The sequence below is a fragment of the Hippopotamus amphibius genome, chromosome 9 (genome assembly GCF_030028045.1).
Source record: "Hippopotamus amphibius kiboko isolate mHipAmp2 chromosome 9, mHipAmp2.hap2, whole genome shotgun sequence".
Lineage (NCBI taxonomy): Eukaryota > Metazoa > Chordata > Mammalia > Artiodactyla > Hippopotamidae > Hippopotamus > Hippopotamus amphibius.
Genome location: NC_080194.1, coordinates 114,407,990 through 114,421,810, shown reverse-complemented (window position 1 = coordinate 114,421,810; position 13,821 = coordinate 114,407,990). Strand labels below are relative to the sequence as shown.

At 43.9% G+C, this 13,821-nt stretch overlaps 1 protein-coding gene across 7 annotated transcripts in view; it reads left to right on the top strand.

The window, feature by feature from the left end:
• Nucleotides 1-13,821, top strand: part of KATNIP (katanin interacting protein) — a 203,098-nt gene that overhangs the window by 160,367 nt on the left and 28,910 nt on the right. For 6 of the 7 annotated variants that reach the window (XM_057749980.1, XM_057749981.1, XM_057749982.1 and 3 more), the window contains one exon: nucleotides 13,079-13,804. In XM_057749980.1, the coding sequence (XP_057605963.1) occupies nucleotides 13,079-13,804 (726 nt within the window). The remainder of the gene's footprint in view (nucleotides 1-13,078; nucleotides 13,805-13,821) is intronic. The other variant, XM_057749978.1, reaches the window with a different exon arrangement.

Sequence of the window (13,821 nt, the reverse complement as noted above, 5' to 3'; positions counted from 1 at the left end):
ACGGGCTCTAGAACACAGGCTCAGTAGTCGTGGCACGTGGGCTTAGTTGCTCCATGGCATGTGGGATCTTCCCAGCCCAGGAATCGAACCTATGTCCCCTTCATTGGCAGGCAGATTCTTAAACACAGAGCCACTAGGGAAATCCAGCAATCCATTCTTGCCTGGGAGTCAGAAGGACTATATGGAGTGGTGAGGACTGTAGCAAACAGGAGAGCACAAACCCATTCAAAGGAAGCTTTTTGGCTTTCAGGAATACAAGGCCAATGTGCCAGATCTCCCTTTTCCTTTTATCAAGAGAAAGCAGAATTGTAGAGTACTCTTTTTTTTCAACATTGGCAACTGTTGGAGATTATTGTTTAAAAATAAACCCACTATGTGGGTCAGAAAAAAAAAAACCACATCTGCTAGCAGGATTTGCCTGCTTTGTGAACTTTGCAGTAGATTATCTCTAAGAGATCTAAAAGGAGGTGCCAATGGCTGGGTTTCTGAATATTTGCACTCATATTTGGCTACTGGGATGGAGTATAGCATAGCAACAAGGAGTCAAACCATTTGAATTCAAGCTCTGCTACTTCTAGGTCTGGGACCACTAGACTGGGTCCTGTAGAGCTGGGTGCTTCTACTTTCTGAGCCTCAGCATCTTCATCTGTGAAATGGGAACAAACCTCCACCCCCTCACCCCCCCACAGTGTTGTAAGAAATGAATGAGACAATGGCTTCAAAATATTGACCAGAACCTGGCATGTGGAAAGTGCTCCAGAAGTGGTGGCCATTATTTCAACATTAGCTTCTACATCCTTTATTGTCCACAAAGCTCCTGGACCTACCAAGGCTGGGCTCACCTCTAGATCCTCTGAATTTATCCCCACCTTCTACCCCACAGGAGCACAAGCCCTGGAGTCAAACTGACTGGGCGTGTATCCTATTTCCCCACTGCCAACCCATGCTGTGGGCAAGTTCTGAAATCCCTCTGAGCCCCAGTTTCCTCATTTATAAGAACGCCAGTAATACCCAACTCATGGGGGGCTGGGAGGATCAAATGAGATGATACATGTGCAGCATTTGGCACTGTGCCTGGCACATAGAGCACCCAACAGATGTCAGCTGCTGCTACTTATTATTTTTGTTGTTGATACCATCAGCATCACCATCATCATCCCCTCTCTGTGACTCGGCCTCTTGGTGTATCTGCATGTAAAGCCAATGTATATATTTTTAGTGAATTACATTAGCATCTGCACTATTATTGTCTAGTGAACAGAGCCCAAAGGTCTGCATTTAGCCAAAGTCTACACTTATGAATGTGGAGAGTTTGTGGCCTCTTTCAGACCCTTGATGTTACTTAGGGCAGAGCAAGTCCCTCACACTCTGAGTGCCTTTCCATGGTGAGCAGCTGGCTCCTTCTCCCAAGCAGAGCCTCCCCTTCTGGCTCCCCAGCCTTACAAGTTCTGCTGCCCACCCCCGCCAAGACCTAGCCCTGAGACTGGGTGTCGGGGAGAAGAGCAGAGTGGGAGAACAGAACCGAGAAGCTCTTTGGGGACAGGGACTGTGTCTTATTTGCATTGGGGTCCCCAGGACCCAGGTGCCTGACTCATGGTGGGTCTTCTGCAGTGTGGGAGGAATGATGGAAAGAAGGAACTGGAATGGCTAGATGCACAGCATGTTTGCAGTAAGCCAGGCTGTCATCTGGGCATGTTACTCAAACGGGCCCATTTAATCCTCATACCCAGCCCCATTTTACAGGTAAAGAAAATGTGAGGTAAGAAAGCAGGGTAAGAGGGGATGTTCAAGATGGTGGCATAGGAAGATCCTGAACTCACCTCCTCCCATGGACACAACAAATCTACAACTACATGTAGAATAATTCCCTCTGAAAAGGACCTGAAAACTAGATGAATTCAGTGTCCACAAGAAAGCGTAAAAGGACAGTATCAAGGAGGGTAAGAGAGGCAGAGAGATGATCTCATCAAGAAAAAGAAAACCACACCCCAGCCATGATAATCCACAGATGGGAGGGATTGCAAAGGTACAGCTACTTTCCCTAGAGATTCAGGGATTTGAGCTTCACATCAGGCACCCCAGTCCTTGGATTGTGTACAAGAAAGATGAGTCGCCAAAACATTTGGCTTTGAAAACCAATGGGAAATACACCCAAAACTATAGAACTGCAGAGAACAGAAAACTCGTTTTTAAAAGGCTCACTCATAGGCTCACAGACTCACTTAACCTGAAAATCAGCACAAAAACACCAGATTGAAAAGTGCATGGACCATAGGTGAATGGGACCCACCTACTAATCTTAAACTATCTGCTGGAGAGTCGGGAACTATTTGGGATGCTCCCTGGGGAATGAGAAGCTGGAGGGAGACATTTTTGCAATTTCAGGCTACCTTGCTGATCCCAGTGCTGATGGGTGCAATCTTGGAATTCTCCCTCTAGCCTGTTAGCATCAGTGTGCACACCCTACTAAGAGCCCCATCCACCTGCCCCGCCCCCCGCATCTTGGCCAAGCCTCACAGCCAGCTAGGTGATAACCCTGCCCACTGATACCTAGCAGCCATCATGGCCAGCCCTGCAGTCTTTCCAGGGACAAGCCCTGCTCGCCAATGCAGAGCAGCAGCATCCATGACCTGCCACAACAAGAGGGTATGGGTAGCCCATATAGGGGACACCCCTTGAGCACCTGGCTCTGGTGGCCAGACAGGATTGCATTTCTGAGCCCTACAGGACACCTCCTACATAAGGCCACTCCTTCAAGACCAAGGAAGGTAAGCTGATTTACCTATTATATAGAAACAAACACAAAGAACTAGGCAAAATGAGGAAACAGAGGAGTATGTTCCTACTGAAAGAACGAGACAAAACCACAGCAAAAGAACTAAACAAAACAGAGATAAACAATCTACCTGAACAAGGGTTCAAAATAATGGTCAAAAGATGCTCATCAAACTTGGGAGAAGAATGGACAAACACGGTGAGAACTTCAACAAAGAGACAGAAACATAAGAAAGTATCAAACAGAAAGTATAACTGAACTGAGAAATACACTAGAAGGGTTTGACAGCAGATTGGATGAGGTAGAAGAACAAATCAGCAAGCTGGAAGAAAAAGCAATGGAACTCACCCAGACAGAGCAGCATAATGAAAAAAGAATTTTTAAAAAATAAAGATATTTTAAGGGACCCTTAGGACATCAAGCAGAATAACATTCATGCTATAGGCTCCCAGAAGCAGAAGAGAGAGAGAGAAAGGGCAAGAAAAATTATTTGAAGGAATAGTGGCTGAAAATTTCCCTGGGGAAGGAAACAGACATCCAGGAAGCCCAGAGAGTTCTGAGTAAAATGTACCCAAAGAGACACACACCAAGACACGTTATAAATAAAATGGTAAAAGTTAAGGATAAAAAGAGAATCCTAAGAGCAGCAAGAGAAAAACAACTTGTGACATACAAAGAAAATTCTGTCAGGCTGTCAGCAGATTTTTCAGCATAAACTTTATAGGTCAGAAGGGAATGGTGTGACATATTCAAAATGCTGAAAGAAAAAAACTTCCAGTGAGAATTCTCTGCCCAGCAAGGTTATCATTCAGAATTGAAGGAGAGATTAAGAGTTTCCCAGGTAAGCAAAAGCCGAAGAAGTTTATCACCACTAAACTGGCCTTACAAGAAATGTTTAAGTGACTCCTTTAAACTGAAAAGAAATGACACTAATTAATAATAAGAAAGCATACAAAAGTAAAAATCTCACTGGCAAAGGTAAATCTATAATAAAAGTAATGGATCAATCAATTATAAAGCAAGCTTGAAAGTTAAAAGGCAAAAATGGTAAAAAAAAAAAAAAACTAACTAAAATTACAATAGTTTGTTAAGGCATACATAAAATTAAAAAATGTAGTACGTATCATCAAAAGTATAAAATGTGTGTGGGGGGAATAAAAAGATGAAGCTTGAAATGTGTTCAAATTTAAGTAGCTACCAACTTAAAACAGGCTGCAGCTTACCTAGGATGGCATATGTGATCCTAATGGTAACCACAAAGAAATACACAAAAGAAAATGAGAAAGGAATCTAAAGGAATCTAAAGGAATCTAAACACTAAAGAAAGCCACCAAAACATAAGGGAAGAGAGAAAAGAAGAAAAGAACAGAGAAGAAATACAAAAACAGCCAGAAAACAATGAAAAAAATGGCAATAAGTACATACAATAATTACTTTAAATAGGCTAAATTCACCAATCAAAAGACAGAGAGTGGCTTAATGGATTAAAAGAAAAAAAAACTCTCATTTATATGCTGCCTACAAGAAGCTCATTTCGGAAGTAAGGACACACACTGACTGAAAGTGAAGGGATGGAAAAAGATATTCCACGCAAGTGAAATGAAAAGAAAGCTGGAGTAGCTATTCTTATATCAGACAAAATAGACTAAAACAAGACTATAATAAAAGACAAAGAAGAGCATTACATAATGATAAAGGAGCCAATGCAACAAGAAGGTATAACATTTATAAATGTATATGCACCCAACATAGGAGCACCAAAATGTATAAAGCAAATATTGATGGACTTAGAGAAATTGAAAGCAATACAGTAATAGTAGAAGACTTTAACGCCCTACTTACATCAATGGATAAATCATCCAGACAGAACATTGATAAGGAAACATCAGACTTAAGCAATACATTATATTATTAACAGGTGTATACCAAACATTCCATCCAAAAGCAGCAGAACACGCATTCTTCTAAAGTGCACATGGAACATTCTCCAGGACAGATCACATGTTAGGTCACAAAACAAGTCTCAATAAATTCAAGAAGATTTAAACCATATCAAGAATGTTCTCCAACTACAGTGGTATGAAACTAGAAATCAATCACAAGAAAAAATGGGAAAAAACACAAAAATGTGAAAATTAAACAACATGCTACAAAACAACTGGGGGGGGGGGCAGCATTGAAGAAACCAAGGAGAAATAAAGAAATACCTGGAGACAAATGAAAACAGAAATATGACATACCAAAATCTGTGGGATACAACCAAAGTGGTTCTGAGAGGGAATTTCATAGCAATACAGGCCTACCTCAAGAAATAAGAAAAATCCCCAATAAACAATCTAACTTTACACCTAAAGGAACTAAAAAAAGAACAAATGAAGCCCAAAATTAGTTGATGAAGGAAATAATAAAGATCAGAGCAGAAATAAATAGACTAAAATAAAACAGAAGAAAAATCAGTGAAACTAAGCTGATTCTTTGAAAATATAAATGAAGTTGACAAACCTTTAGCTAGACTAACCAAGAAAAAAAAGGGAGAGGGTTCAAATAAGTAAAAACAGAAATGAAGGAGAAGTTATAACTAATACCACAGAAATATGAAGGATCATAAGAGACTGCTATGAACAATTATACACCAAAAAATTGGGCAACCTAGAAGAAATGGATAAATTCCTAGAAGCAAACAATCTTCTAAGATTGAATCATGAAGAAATGGAAGGTTTAAATAGACCAATTGCTAGTAAGGAGATTGAAACAGTAATCAAAAATCTTCCAACAAACAGGACCAGATGGCTTCACTGGTGAATTCTATAAAACATGCAAAGAAGATTTAATACCTAGTCTTTTCAAACTCTTCCAAAACATTTAAAAGGAGGGAAACCTTCCAAACAGATTTTATAAAGCCAGCATTACCCTGATACTAAAACCAGACAAGGACATAACAAAAGTGAAAGGAAGGAAGGGAAGAAGGGAGGAAAGGAAGGAAGGAAGGATGGAAGGAAGAAAAAAAAGGAAGAAAAGAAAAGAAAATTACAGGGCAATATCACTGATGAACATACATGCAGAAATTCTCAACAAAATATGAGCATACCTAATCCAACAATACATTAAAAGTCTCATACACCATGACTAGTGGGATTTAGTCCAAGGATGCAAAGATGGTTCAATGTCCACAAATCAATCAACATGATACAACAACATGAAGAATATAAATCATATGATTATCTCAATAGATTCTTTAAAAATGCTTTTGACAAAATTCAACATTTACTTATGATAAAAATTCTCAACAAGGTTGGTATAGAGGGCACATACCTCAACATAATAAAGACCATATATGACAAACTCACAGCTGACATCATACTTAATGGTGAAGACCTGAAAGTGTTTCCTCTAAGATATCAGGAACAAGACAAGGATGCACACTCTTGCCTCTTTCATTCACATTGGAAGCCCTAGCCACAGCAGTTAGGCATGAAAAAGAAATAGAAATCATCCAAATCAGAACAGAAGAAATAAAACTGTCACTATTTGCAGATGACATTATACTATGTATAGAAAACCCTGAAGACTCCATCAAAAAACTGTTATAACTAATAAATGAATTCAGTAAAATTGCAAGGTACAAAATCAATATACAGAAATATGTGGCATTTCTATACACTAATAACAAACTATCAGAAAGAGAAATAAAGAAAACAATCCCACTTATAATTGCATCAAAAGGAAAAAATACAAGGAAAAAGACCTGTACACTGAAAACCATAAGACACTGATGAAAGAAATTAAAGAAGACACACATACAAAAAATGAAAGTTATTCCTTGCTCATGGATTGGAAGAATTAATATTATTAAAATGTCCATACCACACAAAGCAATCTATAGATTTAATGCAACCCTTATGAAAATTCCAACAGTGTATTTCACAGAACAGAGCAAATAATTCTAAAATGTGTATAGAACCACAAAAGATCCCAAATACCCAAAACCATCTTGAGAAAGAAGAACAAACTAGGATATATTATGCTCCCTAATTTTAAATTATACTACAAAGCTATAGTGATCAAAACAGAATGATACTGGCACAGAAAGAGACACACAGACCAAAGGAATAGAATTGAGAGCCCAGACATAAACCCATGCGTATATGGACTATTAATCAATGACAAAGGAGTAAAGACATGGGATGGGGAAAGGACAATCTCTTCAATAAATGGTGTTGAGAAAACTGGACAGCCACATGCAAAACAATGGAACTAGACTGCTATCTTACACCATACACAAAAATTAATTCAAAATGGATTAAAGACTTGAATACAAGACCTGAAAACATAAAATTCCTAGAAGAAAACATAGACAGTAACCTTACTGATGTTACTGCCTAACATAGGCATCAGGCTTAGAGATGTTTTTGTGGATCTGACTCCAAAGGCAAGAGAAACAAAAGCATAAATAAATAAATAAATAAATAAATAAATAAATAAATAAATAAATAAATAAATAAAGACTACATCAAGCAGAAAAGGTTATTTACAGTAAAGAAAACCATCATCAAACTCAAAAGACAACCTACTCAATGGGAGAAGATATTTGCAAATCATGTATCTTTTAAGGGGTTAATATCCAACATAGATAAAGAACTCGTATAACTCAACAACAAAAAAACAAACGACCAGATTTAAAAGTGGGAAGAGGGTCTGAATAGACATTTTCCCCAAGAAGACATACAGATGGCCAACAAGCACATGAAAAGATGTTCAATATCACTAATTATCAGGGAAATGCAAATCAAAACCACAAGGAGATATCCCCACACACACACCTGTTAGAATGGCTACTATCAACAAGACAAGATATAACAAATGTTGGAGAGAATGTGTACACTGTTGGTGAGATTGTAAATTGCTGCAGCCACTGTGGAAAACAGTATGGAGATTCCTCAAAATATTAAGAATAGAACTGCTATATCACCCAGCTATTCCACTTCTGGCTATTTATCTGAAGAACGTGAAAACACGAATTTGAAAAGATATACGCACCCCCATGTTCACTGCAGCATTATTTACAAGAGACAAGATATGCAAAAAACCTAAGTGTCCACTGATGAATAAATAAAGCAGATGGATGAATAAAACAAAGTGGTATATATGTATTATGCATATATATATGGAATATATACACATATATACATGGAATAATATATGTACACTTTAATACTACTTAGCCATAAAAATGAATGAAATCCTGACATTTGCAACAACATGGGTGGATCCTGAGGGTATATTATGCTAAGTCAGACAGAGAAAGGCAAATACTGATGACTTCACTCAGATATGGAATCTAATAAAACACACGAAACAGAAACAAATTCATAGATATGAAGAGCAGATTAGTGGTTACCAGAGTGGAAGGTGGTTGGGCTGTGGGTGAAATGGATGAAGGAGGCCAACTGTATGGTGATGGATGGGAGCTAGACTTATGGTGGTGATCCCTTTGTAGTGTATACTGATGTTGAACCACAGTGCTGTACACCGGAAAGTGATATGACTAAAAAAAGAAAAAGAAAAGCCAATAAGGGTTAGAGCAGGATTTGAACCCAGGCAGCCCTGCTCCAGAATGCATGCTTGAAACTACTACCCTGTGTGCCCTGTTACCCCAGCTGTCATCAGCCACCTGCCCCAGGAGGGCTTGGCAATTCCAAGCCTTCCCAGTAAACAGACCCAAAGAACCTCTGGGAGTTATGAAGTGATGGGCATTTTTCTAACTTGTCCACGTTCAGAAGACTTTGTCTCACTTTAATTTCCTTCCAAGCATTTCACTGCTTGGCTCAACATACGTTAAGAACTGAGCCCCTGAGATTTCATGCTTGTTAAGCTGGTTGTGCTAAAAAGGAAAGTTGCTTAGAAATTTTAAATAACCCATTACATAGAGCCAAATCCCACAGTCATGCCCTTCAGGAAAGGTGTGGGCCAAGCCCTCCAACAGTGCTTGTAGAATGAATGACTGCCCAAGTTCCTCCCTGGGACTGGAATCATGCTGTCCCCATAAGAGAAAGCCTGCAAATCCTTTTGTCCAACAAAGTATCTCATTGTAATGACATCTGTGTTTTGGAAGTGTCTTTATCGGGGTCAGTTAGCTATAGGTGAATGAAATCTCATTGGCCCAGTTTGAACAGTAAAAAGGGGTTGTTATTTGAGAAGTTCCTGGACCCCCTCAAAGGCAGAAAACAGCACATGGGATTGGAAGGAGGAACTTGAAAGCCAGCAGGCGCTGAGGAAGCTTCTCCCTGACTCTCCAGGGCTGCTGGGTCCTGCCTCTGCTTCTTTGCAGGTCCACTCTTCCTCACTCCTCCTCTATGCACATAGCAGGAAATGGCCTCGCAATCCAGAAGTGACAATTTCCCAGCTCTAGCTCCAGAATGCAATTCCAAAGTCTCGGGGCAGAAGCTAATTGGCCAGCTTGGGTCAGCTGTCCACTCCTCATCCAATCAGCTGTGGCTAAAAGAATGTTCACCTAGAATAAACATGGTTCTGTTGCATCTTACTATGTGCTTTTTCACTTCCCATTTTAATAGCAATTAGTGCCTACCTCATGGTGGTGCCAGTGATTTTTTTGAACTGAAGTTCAGAACTTTGCAGTTCATATTACTTTCCACCAAAGAATAGTTTTGAACCTTCTATCCCATCATCTCATATCGGTCCCTCCCAGACTGTGTTGACTGCTGATTAAAGCAGTAGCTTTCTATTGTCGGTTCAGATTTGTGGACAGGGATGTTGACAGACAGGACAAAGCACTGATCCCAGCAGTTGCCCGACTTCCAAGGACTAATAAGTCGTGTGTCCTACTGCAGACAGAGAAACGTGGGCCCCAGCCTGCTGTCACATCTGAGAGGTCCAGGACAAAGTCTGTACCTCTCTGCTTTTAAAACCCAGGGCATACATCTCGGGGAGAATAGGTCAGAAAGCAGACGCAGGATGAAAGCCAAGTCCTGCCTTTCTTGCACATCCCGGCAGAGAAAGCAGGCTGAGTCCCTGACACATGAGTTTTGGTGCTTTCTCCTCGGTGCCCTTGCAGAGCAACCCGGCCCATTCATTTCAGTCACCAGAAATCAAATCACAATAAACTGAGGTCATGAGGATCCATATGGGAAGTTCCTTCTGCCAGATGTTAAGCCTCACGCCTGGAGGAAAGGATGGGAGGAACTCCTGGAGTCTTGTTAGTGACAGATGAGAAGGAGGGAGGGGAGAGGAGGTGCAGAACTGTCAGCTGAAGGGGGAGTCCCTCGGCTTCCAGCCCCAAGCACAGGGGGCACGTGGTGGTGGTGCCAACCCCCCGTCCCTTTGCTGGCGCACATTTATTGAGCACTTCTTGGCACCAGCTTCTGTGCCAGGCCCTGGGATGCAGCAGGGAATGGGCAGAGAAGGCCCCTCCAGGAAGGAGGGTGTCAAGAAATGCTGGCGGGGACTTCCCTGGTGGCGCAGTGGTTAAGAATCTGCCTGCCAATGCAGGGGACATGGGTTCAAGTCCTGGTCCGGGAAGATCCCACCTGCCACAGAGTAACTGAGCCCGTGCGCCACAACTACTGAGCCTGTGCCCTAGAGCCCGCAGCCACAACTACGAGTCTGAGTGCCCCAACTACTGAAGCCTGTGTGCCTAGGGCCTGTACTCCGCGACAAGAGAAGCCACCGCAGCGAGAAGCTGTGTACCATAACAAACGGTAGCCCCCGCTGGCCACAACTAGAGAAAGCCCGCGTGCAACAACAAAGACACAACGCAGCCAACATAAATAAATAAATAATTTTTAAAAATTTTAAATAAAAATAAAAAAAGAAGAGCCGGCGAAGAAGGGCTCCAGGGGAGGAGCGTTCCTGGCAGAGGGCAAAGTGAGGGCAAAGGCTCTGAAGCAGGGAGAGACCTGTGTCCATAGAATGAAAGGCTGGCATGGCCGGAGCGGGATGCTCGTGAAGAGAAGAGTGTGAGGCGAGGCTGGAGAAGTCAGCCGGGAGCTGGGGGCCCTCACTAAGGGCCCTGGGGGCACGGTGAGGAGTTAGATTTTCTTTGTTCTCAGTGTGGTAGAGATAATGCCAATTCGAGGGTTGATGACAAATTGCATTTTAGGTACCGGGAGTTTGAAGTGACAGAGTGGACATGTCTGGACCTTCCAAGGGGTCGTTGGAATTGGAAGATGGTCCCCCGGGAAGAGAGGCCAGAACTTGGCTGATGACAGTGAGCGGGGCCTGCATGGGAGCCAGGAGCTGGATGAGGGCAATGTTGGGATAGGATGGGAAGGAGCTGAGGGGTTTGGGCGCAACCAGACAGAGCTTGGGGAGAAGCGGAGGGAGCCGTGACACAGAGAAAGGAGCTGTCGGCCAGGGAAGTGGAGAACCAGGAAGGGATAATGTCTCCTAGGCTGGTGGGGGGGGAGCTGCCGAGTGGAAGAGCTTTGCCTGGGACATCAAGCAGGAAAGGAGGCCTGAGAAAAGGTTGTGTGCTTGGAGTCACTGTGTACTTGGAGAAAGTCACTTTGGTGGAGGGTTGTGGGAATTATAGGACTCTTACGGATGCAAGGGACAGAAAACCACCAGGGGTTTGACTTCCGGCATAGTTGGATCCAGGGGCTCAAATGACGGTCATCGGGACTCTCCATCTCTCAGCTCATGTTCCCCAGGTTGGCTTCATTCTCTGCCAGGCTCCCCCCAAGTGTAGCAAGTGGCCACCCACAACTCCCCTCCATCCTACCAGCTCAGCAGCGCCAATTTAAAGAGAGCCCTTCTCTCTCCCTGTAGTTCCTTTCATGAGCCCAGCTTGGAAGGATGCTGTCCACGTTCACCTAATCTGCATGGACTGAAGGTGGGGAAAATCAGAATTTTGTTCCTAGGAGAAGGATAAGTGGAGTTTGGGTGGGCAAAACAGCAACTCCGCACAGAGAAGCCAAGTCGCAGGGCGTTGAGAAAGGATGATGGTGTTGAGAGAGGGCAGTGGTGATGAGGATGCCGTGTCTTCGGTGAGAGAAGGGAGAAAATAGGACAGCAGTTGGAGGGAACCCCAAGATCAGGTCAGCTTCCTTTTTTCTTTCAGGTAGGAGAGATTTATGCATGTCTGCAGGCAGAGAGAGGGGAATATGCCAGTGGGGAAGGAGTGATTGAAGATTCTGGAGAGAGGAGATAATTGATGGGGCCAGGCCCCCTAGGAGACAGGCAGAAAATGGAGTGCAGGGCGCAGCATGATATGAAAGGAGAAAAAACAGCACGTCAGTGTCATCAGCTGCTGTTTTTCCAGAATGACACCCTTAGATGGCAGTTAGCCATGGCGTGGCTGTGAGGACCGGCTGCTGCTGGATGGGCACGCCAGGGCCTTAATATTCTACACGGAGGAGAGCGGGGCCTTCAGAGCCAGCCCCCGAGGGCCAGGCCTGTGTTCTCCACCTGCTCCGGGCTTCAGCTCTTGGAGCCAATTTAACCACAAGTAGAAGTAAATTCCTTACCTTGTAATATACCTGGGTTGTTTGGTTTCTTTTAATAGAGTTTGTCCCTGATTATAAAAATAGTCCACGTAGGGAACTTAGAAGGTAAGATGTCGCAGAAGAAAGTACAAGTCTTTCCTACTCACCACCCGGAAACAATGATATTAATACATTGGGACGTGCTGCCCACACTAGGAGCGGCTGCATCCAAAGTGGTGTATCTGGCTTTTTTTTTTTTTCTTTTTTTGCCATGTAACATTTCTTTCACAAGCCTTCCACCTGCCATCAGGCAATCTTTGAAAAACCTGTTAGAGTCACGTGGCTGTGACAGCCTCCGGAGCAGACCCTGGGATTGCTGACCCAGACGCCACAGGCAGCAGCATCGCCCCAGGTCCTGTGAGTTTCTGAAATGGAGATGACTTCTGCTTCTCACACGAGCAGAGAGTGTTCCCTTGATTTGCATGGTAGTCGCATTCTTTAATTCAAAGAACATTGAAAATTACTTTGCTCTTTGTAAAAACAACTAGGTTTCAGACTCAGGTGACCATAAACCATTTTTTACCAACCTGAATGATGCCTGAGACAGGAGGCCGTACTCTGCGCCTGGACCATCCCAGGCAGCGAGGGACAGTCGCATCCCTGGCCCCACCGTTCAAGTGCCAGTAGGGCCAACAGGCACAGAGGCAGCCAAGAGCATCAAACCACCCACTGGTTTCTAGAATGTCCCCCTGAGGGTGACCCCCACCCAGCTGAGAGCCACTGGATGAGACAGTCTCGAAGGGTCCGCACTTCCACACACCCCACTAATGGGGCTTTGCCTCTCCTGTGTTCTTCCTTCCAGAAGATGCCTGGTCCACCCGGACGCCACCGCGGCCCTGGTGGCACAGCGAACAGGAACACACCTTACATGAATCGTGGGACTCCCTCACGGCCTTTGACCGCTCCCACCGGGGACGCATCTCCAACATAGATTTCCAAGGCGACATCCTGGACGAGTTCCTGCAGCAGCAGAAGAGCAGCCGGCACAGTGACCAGCGGCCCCCCTGGAAGGAGGAGAAGCCGGAGCCCGTGAAAGGGCAGGACCACGGCTCCCTAGAGACAGACGACGGGGGTGACTTTAAAATCCCCGTCTTGCCCTATGGACAGCACTTGGTCATTGACATCAGGTCCACGTGGGGGGACAGGCACTACGTTGGCCTTAACGGGGTAGAAATATTCAGCTCCAAGGGAGAGCCGGTGCGCATCGCGAACATTCAAGCCGACCCCCCGGACATCAATATCTTACCAGCCTATGGGAAAGACCCCCGTGTGGTCGCCAACCTCATCGATGGAGTGAACAGGACCCAGGACGACATGCATGTCTGGCTGGCCCCCTTCACGCCGGGCAAGTCCCACTCCATCTCCATCGACTTCGTGCAGCCTTGCCAGGTCGCCCTGATCAGGATCTGGAATTACAATAAATCGCGGATACACTCCTTCCGGGGCGTGAAGGACATCACGATGCTGTTAGATGCGCAGTGCATCTTTAAGGGGGAAATCGCCAAGGCCTCAGGAACCCTGACGGGAGGTACAGTATGTCTGTAA